Source organism: Andrographis paniculata, unplaced genomic scaffold (genome assembly GCF_009805555.1).
Source record: "Andrographis paniculata isolate CXL003 unplaced genomic scaffold, ASM980555v1 Contig58END, whole genome shotgun sequence".
In the NCBI taxonomy this organism is placed as follows: Eukaryota; Viridiplantae; Streptophyta; class Magnoliopsida; order Lamiales; family Acanthaceae; genus Andrographis; species Andrographis paniculata.
The window spans coordinates 922366-932243 of record NW_026137593.1 but is presented as its reverse complement, the minus strand read 5'-3'; the positions used below and the strand labels follow the sequence as shown (position 1 = coordinate 932243).

General features: G+C 44.2%; 1 protein-coding gene across 1 annotated transcript; it reads right to left on the bottom strand.

Annotated features, from left to right (window-relative positions):
* Positions 1-5722: 5722 nt before the first annotated feature.
* Positions 5723-6103, bottom strand: LOC127257628 (uncharacterized). Its single transcript, XM_051284063.1, has one exon. The coding sequence runs from the start codon at positions 6101-6103 to the stop codon at positions 5723-5725; it is 381 nt and encodes a 126-aa protein (XP_051140020.1).
* Positions 6104-9878: the final 3775 nt, after the last annotated feature.

Here is a 9878-nt window from a genome sequence, read left to right as displayed (position 1 = left end):
AGCGTCTCTAGGGAGTCCTAAGACCTTGAGTTCCATCCAACTGGCTTTCCTAAGTTAAGCGGAAGCCCCTTCCTATGCAAGTCTTCCTGAGTCCACTCGCGTGCAGTGGATCAACTTGTCCTCTAAAGTAAATGCCTTCACCCAACGGTGCAAAATGGTAGAAGAAATCCAAGACTTTCAGAGGTCACACCTGGACCAACTGGGATCATTGAAGAAACAAAAAGAGTCTTTGCATGATGAATATTTGTGCATAAAGGATGAAGCTTCTAGTGCTTCAAATCAGCTTGAAGCTTCCCGCACCGAGGAGTTAGTGAAACAAGCCGAAATGGCCCGTCTTCAAGCTTGGCTTGCCCAATTAGGTCCAAAAATTACGGGGAGAAGCGACGGATGTAGGCCGACTTATATCGGAGATCCCAGTGCCTAGACGCCCTCATGGCTGCTTTGGCACAAAAGAAATTCCTATATGAGTTCAATGCCACCGACGAGGAGGCGACTCTAAAGGAGCTAGAGTCAGAATGGGAGACATTGGCCTCCTTGTAGGCAGTTTGCGAACCTTCAGTGCAGGTACTCTCGTCATCATCCCAAGATCCTTTCCCGGTGTCAGGTTCACAACCCATTCTTGAGCCGGACGCTTCCATTGACGGTGGACAGGCGGCGGACTTTGCCGTGAGGGATACGCCACCTTTTGTTCCCGTGAAAGATGCTTCCATGGTTTCCAAGACCGAGCCTCCACTCCAGACTGCTGCCGATGTCCAAGCATCTATTGCTCATGTCATGAGAGACTTAATTTCAGCCTTAGAAGTGGCATCAGATCATAGAATTTCCGATCCACCTTCAACTTTGACAATTCCAATTTTTGATGAGGCAACATCAACCCTAGAGGGTTCCGCTCCAACGAGCATAGTTCTGAGCTCTATTGGAACGGCCTTAGCCTCGGAGGACCCAACTCCTACAGACACGGCTCCAATTGCTGGTGGAATAGTTCCAAATCCGGAAATTCCAGTTCTAATGGAAGCGGTACCGAGTCCTGATGGAACAGCTCCAGCTCCGGAGGATCCCATTCCCACTCCGGCGGATCCAGTACCAATGGAAGCAGCGCCGGGTCCTGATGGAACAGCTCCAGCTCTGGAAGATTCGATTCCGACTCTGACGGATCCAGTTCCAATGGAAGCAGCACTGAGTTCTGATAACTCCGAGCCAGCTGTAGACCTAGCCGTAGATGATACTCCTCCAACCGTACCTTGATTTTGGGAACCACTCGCCTTCTTCCATGTTATCCTCGGCATCACCTAGATTTTTTGTTTTGCTACTTAGAACAATTCACTTCCATTTTGTTTCATTTTGCACATTAGCGGCTTAACAGCCTGCTTCCATTTTGTTAGCAGTCTGGAAAAAAACTTGCTTTCATGTTGTTTTGTATTTAGCGGTCTGGAAAAGACCTGCTTTCACTTTGTTTTGTATTTAAAGGTCTGGAAAAGACCTGCTTTCACTTTTTTTTGAATTTAGCGGTCTGGAAAAGACCTGCTTTCACTTATCCATTTCATTAGCTTCCATTATCAAAACTCAAGTGGCTACATATACCCCTTGAGGTGCCTAGCATTAATGACATTTCCATGTTCCGTCCTATGAATATTCCTCAATCTATAAGCACCATTAGGCAACATTTTACTTACTTAATACGGACCTTCCCATGTAAGAGACCACTTTTCAAAAGTGTTATCTTTGAAGCCTTCGGGTAATACTGTTTTCCACACCAAATCTCATTCTTGGAATGCTCACTGGCGTACTTTTTTATTGTAAGCTCCTGCTACTTTCACTTTATTCATTCAAATATTCTCCAAGGCCATCATCCGATCTTCGTGTATGTCATCCAACCTTTGTAACATAGTTTTGTCATAACGCTCGGGATTGAGCAAATTCTGCTTCAAGACTCGTAAAGATGGCACCATAATTTTCAATGACAATATCGCTTCTTGCCCATAGACCCATTGGAATGGGGTGCAACCAGTGGCTTTACTTCGGTATTACCTGCAGGCCTATAAAGGCTCCCACAACACTTCGTGTCATCTTCTCGGGTTGTCTTCCAAAGACTTTTTAATTACTCCAACTAAAACTTTATTGGCTGCTTCGGCCTACCCGTTTTCCTGTGCATAATACGGGGACGAATGAAAAAGAGCAATCCCATATTATGCAACAAAGGTGACCACTCTATCACTGATAAACACGGTGCCTTGATCAGAGGTAATCGTTTGTGGAATTCCATACCGGTGAATAATGTGTTCCTTGACAAACTTGACCACTTCTTGATATGTCATGTTGGCCAATGGTACAGCTTCGATCAACTTTCTGAAATAATCAGTGGCAACGGATATGAATGAATGGAATGCTCGCCGGCATACTATTTTGTTGTAAGCTCGTGCTACTTTCACTTTATTCACTCGAATATTCTCCAACGCCATCATCCGATCTTCCTGTACGTCATCCAAACTTTGTAACATAGTTGTGTCATATTGCTTAGGATTGAGCAAATTCTGCTTCAACACTCGTAAAGATGGCACCATGATTTCCAATGGCAATATAGCTTCATGCCCACAGACCCACTGAAATGGGATGCAATCAGTGGCTTTACTTCGGTATTGCCTGCAGGTCCATAAAGGCTCCCCCAACACTTTGTGCCATCTTCTCGGGTTTTCTTCCATAGCCTTTTTCGTTACTCCAATTAAGACTTTATTGGCTACTTCGGCTTGCCCGTTTGCCTGCGCATAATACGGGGACGAATGCAAAAGAATAATCTCGTACTGTAGGGCAAAGGCGGCCACTCTATCACTGGAAAACATGGTACCTTGATCGGCGGTAATCGTTTCTGGAATTCGATACCGATGAATAATGTGTTCCTTGACAAAATTGACCACTTCTTGATATGTCACGTTGGCCAATGGTACAGCTTCAATCCACTTTGTGAAATAATCAGTGGCCACCAATATGAACGAATGGAATGCTTGTCGGCATACTTTTTTGTTGTAAGCTCATGCTACTTTCACTTTATTCACTCGAATATTCTCCAAGGCCATCATCCGATCTTCGTGTATGTCATCCAACCTTTTAACATAATTGTGTCATATTGCTTGGGATTGAGCAAATTCTTCTTCAAGACTCGTAATGATGGCACCATGATTTCCAATGGCAATATCGCTTCTTGCCCATAGACCCACTCGAATGGGGTGCAACCAGTGTCTTTACTTCGGTATTGCCTACAGACCAATAAAGGCTCCCCCAACACTTCGTGCCATCTTCTTGGGTTGTCTTCCACAATCTTTTTCATTACTCTAATTAAGACTTTATTGGCTACTTCGGCTTACCTGTTTTCCTGCATATAATACGGGGACGAATGCAAAAGATTAATCCCGTACTGTGCGGCAAAGGTGGCCACTCTATCACTGGAAAACACGGTACCATGATCAGCGGTTATCGTTTGTGGAATTCCATACCGGTGAATAATGTGTTCCTTGAAAATCATGAACACTTCTTGATATGTCACGTTGGCCAATGGTACAGCTTTAATCCACTTTGTGAAATAATCAGTGGCCACCAATATGAACGAATGGAATGCTTGTCGGCATACTTTTTTGTTGTAAGCTCATGCTACTTTCACTTTATTCACTCGAATATTCTCCAAGGCCATCATCCGATCTTCTTGTATCTCATCCAACCTTTTAACATAATTGTGTCATATTGCTTGGGATTGAGCAAACTCTTCTTCAAGACTCGTAATGATGGCACCATGATTTTCAATGGCAATATCGCTTCTTGCCCATAGACCCACTCGAATGGGGTGCAACCAGTGTCTTTACTTCGGTATTGCCTACAGACCAATAAAGGCTCCCCCAACACTTCGTGCCATCTTCTTGGGTTGTCTTCCACAATCTTTTTCATTACTCTAATTAAGACTTTATTGGCTACTTCGGCTTACCTGTTTTCCTGCGTATAATACGGGGACGAATGCAAAAGATTAATCCCGTACTGTGCGGCAAAGGTGGCCACTCTATCACTGGAAAACACGGTACCATGATCAGCGGTTATCGTTTGTGGAATTCCATACCGGTGAATAATGTGTTCCTTAAAAATCATGAACACTTCTTGATATGTCACGTTGGCCAACGGTATAGCTTCGATCCACTTTGTGAAATAATCAGTGGCCACCAATATGAACGAATGGAATGCTCATCAGCATACTTTTTTGTTGTAAGCTCATGCTACTTTCACTTTATTCATTCGAATATTCTCCAAGGCCATCATCCGATCTTCGTGTATGTCATCCAACCTTTTAACATAATTGTGTCATATTGCTCGGGATTGAGCAAATTCTTCTTCAAGACTCGTAATGATGGCACCATGATTTCCAATGGCAATATCGCTTCTTGCCCATAGACCCACTGGAATGGGGTGCAATCAGTGTCTTTACTTCGGTATTGCCTGCAGAGCAATAAAGGCTCCCCCAACACTTCATGCCATCTTCTTGGGTTGTCTTCCACAGGCTTTTTCATTACTCCAATTAAGACTTTATTGGCTGCTTCGGCTTACCTATTTGCCTACGCATAATACGGATACGAATGCAAAAGAGTAATCTCGTACTGTGCGGCAAAGACGGCCACTCTATCACTGGAAAACACGGTACCTTTGGTAATCGTTTGTGGAATTCTATACCGGTGAATGGTGTTCCTTGAAAATCATGACCACTTCTTGATATGTCACGTTGGCCAACGGTATAGCTTCGATCCAATTTGTGAAATAATCAGTGGCCACCAATATGAACGAATGGAATGCTCGTTGGCATACCTTTTTGTTGTAAGCTCGTGCTACTTTCACTTTATTCACTCGAATATTTTCCAAGGCCATCATCCGATCTTCGTGTAACGTCATCCAACGTTTGTAACATAGTTGTGTCATATTGCTCGGGATTGAGCAAATTCTGCTTCAAGATTCGTAAAGATGGAACCATGATTTCCAATGGCAATATCGCTTCTTGTCCATAGACCCACTGGAATGGGGTGCAACCAGTGGCTTTACTTCGGTATTGCCTGCAGGTCCATAAAGGCTCCCTCAACACTTCGTGCCATCTTCTCGGATTGTCTTCACAGCCTTTTTAATTACTCCAATTAAGACTTTATTGGCTACTTCGGCCTGCCCATTTTTCTACGCAAAATACGGGATGAATGCAAAAGAGCAATCCCGTACGGTGTGGCAAAGGAGGCCACTCTATCACTGTAAACACGGTACCTTGATCTGCGGTAATCATTTTTGGAATTCCATACCGGTGAATAATGTGTTCCTTGACAAACTTGACCACTTCTTGATATGTCACGTTGGCCAATGGTACAGCTTTGATCTACTTTGCAAAATAATCAGTGGCCACCAATATGAACGAATGGAATGCTCGTTGGCATACTTTTTTGTTGTAAGCTCGTGCTACTTTCACTTTATTCACTCGAATATTCTCCAAGGACATCATCCGATCTTCGTGTACGTCATCCATCCTTTGTAACATAGTTGTGTCATATTGCTCGGGTTAAAGCAAATTCTTCTTCAAGACTCGTAAAGATGGCACCATGATTTCCAATGGCAATATCGCTTGTTGCCCATAGACCCACTGGAATGGGGTGCAACAAGTGGCTTTACTTCGGTATTGCCTGTAGGTCCATAAAGGCTCCCCCAACACTTCGTGCTATCTTCTCGGATTGTTTTCCACAGCCTTTTTAATTATCCCAAGTAAGACTTTATTGGCTACTTCGGCTTGCCAATTTTCCTGCGCAAAATACGGGGACGAATGCAAAAGAGCAATCCCGTACTGTGTGGCAAAGGCGGCCACTCTATTACTAGTAAACACGGTACCTTGATCGGCGGTAATCGTTTTTGGAATTCCATACCGGTGAATAATGTGTTCCTTGACAAACTTGACCACTTCTTGATATGTCACGTTGGCCAATGGTACAGCTTTGATCCACTTTGTGAAATAATCAGTGGCCACCACTATAGATGAATGTCGTTTGGAGGATGGCGGATGATCTTGCCGATGATATCCATCGCCCATCCCCAGAATAGCCATGGTTTCACGATCGCATGCATTTCTTTCGCTGGAATTCGGATCAAAGGACCATGTCGCTGACACACTTCATATCCTTGAGCATACTTGATACAATCCTCTATCATTGATAGCCAAATATGCCCATACCGTCGAATCATCCATCTCATGAGTAATCTGGATTTATGTGCTCCGCAAACCCCTTCATGCACCTCACCCATCACCTTCATGGCTTATTGAGTATCCACACATTTCAGTAGCATTCCATCGGCGGCTCTGCGTAAAAGATCTCCATCAATCAAAGTCTATTTCAGAGTCTGCCTCCGTAGCTTTTTAGGGGCATCACCGGCTGGTTGTTCCAAATACTTTCTTAGTTCCGCATGCCAATTGTCTGCTTCCACTGGGCACAGACAGACTCCCCCTGACTTGAAATTTCCTCGGGCAGACGGCTTATACCCAAAGGCTTCTTGAGCTAAGTCATTCGCTACTCCATTCTCAGCTCAAGGTATGAATTCCACAACTGCGTTGTAAACATTTTGCAACATAGTAGCTGCCTCCATTTGAAGGCTTCTCAATTTTTCACCTTGCACTGGAACTCACCAGAAATTTGCTTAAGAATCAAGTGTGAATCCCCTTGAACTCTGATCACCTTATCTCATTTTTTTATGAAGGATCCTCAGTCCAACTAAGAAGGCTTCATACTCGGCTTGATTATTAGTAAATCCGGACGCCAATGGTTTGGCAACGGTCCATTTTCTTCCCCATGGGCTTTTAACAACGATACCAGCTCCAGTGCCGGTTTGCGTGCTGGAACCATCAAACTTCAAGATCCACGGTACAGGACTAATGACAACTTCCATACGACCAGCCGCTTGCTCGGATATCGAACTCGGATGATCTGCCAAAATTAGCAACAACCTGCCCTTTGACAGCTTTAATTGGTGCATATCATAAATCAAAAGCAGCTAGCTTTACAGCCCATTTCGCTTGCCTCCCTCTCAAAGATGGTCTGCTTAATAAACATCTTAAAATATCGATATGACACACCACTTTCGTCTCCCTCGGGACAAAATAATACTCAAGTTTTCTGCAAGCATACAAAAAAGCGAGACATAATTTTTCCATAGGAGTGTACCTTGTCTCCGCATCGTTCATTACTTTACTGAGATAAAAAATGGCACACTCGCTTTTGTCGGGAGCCTCCTGCGCCAACAAGCAGCCGACCGTATTCTCGGTGGCCGAAACATATAAGCCTAGAGGTTTACCTACTTGCGGTGGCATCAGCACTGGCGGATTGACCAAAGCTTTCTTAATAGCTTCGAAAGTCTGCTGGTGTGGCGCCTTCCACACAAATTCCTCCATCTTCCGCAATTTGAGTAAAGTGGAAAAAGCTTTAAGCTTGTCCGCAACATTCGAAATGAATCTTCGCAAAAAGTTCACCTGCCCAAGGAATCCTTGGAGTTGTTTCAGATTCTTAGGCGGTCGGCCATTGATGATAGCTTTTGTCTTCTTACTGTCCACCTCAATACCCTTATTATGCACCATGAAACCCAAAAAGTTTCCAGAGGCCACTCCGAATGCACATTTTGCTAGATTCATTTTCAAATTGTATTGCCTAATTCGATGGAAAGCTTGCTCAAGATCCACCAGATGTTCCAAAAAAACCCTTAGCTTTCACCACGATGTCATCGATGTAAACTTCCACCGATTGTCCAATTAAATCGTAAAATATGGTGTTTATTGCTGGTTGATAAGAAGCTCCAGCATTCTTCAACCCAAATGGCATTACCATCCATTCATATACTCCAAGGGCCCCTGGGCATCGGAATGCCATTTTTGCAATATCCTCCTCGGCTATGAAAATTTGGTTGTAGCCGGAATACCCATCCATAAACGAAAGACTTTCGTTCATGGCGGCTGCGTCCACTAAAATATCGGAGATGGGCATAACATACTCATCTTTTGGTGTCGCTAGATTGAAATTGTTGTAATCAATGCATATCCGCAATTTTTTGTTTTTCTTAAGTACGGGAACCACATTGGCCAACCATCACGTATCGACAAGTTCGAATGAACCCTGCCCCAAAAAGCCGCTGAATTTCTTCCTTGATTTTTGGATAGACATTTGGATTAAATCTCCACGGTGGCTGCTTGTGGGGTTTGTATCCGGCTTTTATGGATAATCGATGTTTCACGAGTTCTCGAGCCAAGCCTAGAATTTCATCGTAATCCCAAGCAAAGCAATCCCGGTATTCCTTTATAAGCATTACCAAGACGGCCCGAGCTTCTGATGTTAACAATGCACTAACTTTGGTGATTCGTGGAACTTCATCAGTGCCCAAATCAATGTCTTCCAGTGGATCTTGAGCCTGGAACGTTAGGTATGTTTTGTGCACGGGTGATGGTAATTCTACTTCACTGAAAACTTCCCTTGATTGTTCTGAACTGCCTTTCGAAATTTTTCTGAGTAGCTCTGGACCTTCTATGGGGCGTGCTCTGGTTGGCTCTGAACATTGCGCAACGGAGCCTGCATCGAGCGCCTCAAGATTTTTCAAGGAGCCTGCTCTGGACAGCTCTAAACCTGCAATGGAGCTTTTTTTGAGCGGCTTAATACCTTCCATGGAACCTGCTTTGAACGGCTCTGAACTCGCAATGGAGCCTGCTCCGAGCGGCTCATATTGAATTTTGTCACATTCGAAATTCATCATAATCTTCTTCATTCATAGGCCATCGGTCGGCCCTCGCTTGAACCCTGAACTTCTTATCACCAAACACACACTCATATTCTCCCTTGTTAGGAATAGAGGCGATCACTTCCAACAATGGAATCATCTCCGAATGGTAGAAAGCCGCACCTATGGCAGTGACCTCCGTTGCGAATGGATCTTTCTCCGCTTCAACTTCTTGAACCTCGTCGCCATCCAAAAATAGCAACTTCTGATGCAAAGTCAATGGGACACACTCGCAGGTGTGAATCCAATCCCACCTCAACAACGTTGCATACGACGGACGGCTGTCTATTATCACAAATGCTGAAGATACTTTCTTTGTACCAATTTTCACCTCGACAGTAGCAATGCCCTCTGGCTTGTACGAATTTCCTATAAAATCTGTGGCCCGTACCAAGGTTGGTATTAAATCATCCCTTGTCTTTCTCAACTTCCTAAATGTCCGAAATGACATCACGTTGGCAAACGCGCCGCCGTCTACCAGTACTCTACGTACAGATCTTCCGTCTATTAAAGCTCTAATGTACAGGGGCTTTACATGTTTATTTTGCCCGGACCCAAGTCGATCAAGTGAGACTGTGGTTACTACGTCATTCCACTCTACAACTGGCTCTTCATCCATGATCACTCCCTCGTAACTTTCCTCTCTTTCCGGGGCTTTGAACTCGGATGGCAACAACCCAATGACCGATAATTGGCGAGTCTTAGCATCAGGCTCCTTCGGCTATGTAGTTTTCGTCACCAATCGGCGTTGCTAATTTAGAGCAGGTCCGACACTCGGTGTAGAATAAACCAAACAAGGCTGCAACTCTTGATTTTCTCAAGGTTATTCCTTCTATTCCTCAACTTTCGAGGCTTTCTCGTCTTGATTCATCATTTGCCGAACCTCCATTCCTGATTCATTTTACTTATCCTTCAATCAGTTTCCTTCATTTGCCCCCGCACTATTCTGACTTGGCTGAATGCCTTCAGCTTCCAGCCTAGCTTGTAATCGTCTCATTTGTGTCCTTCATTTTTTAGACCGCGTAAGATTACTCATTGCCCTCCTGGTATTTGCCTCTGGTGCATTG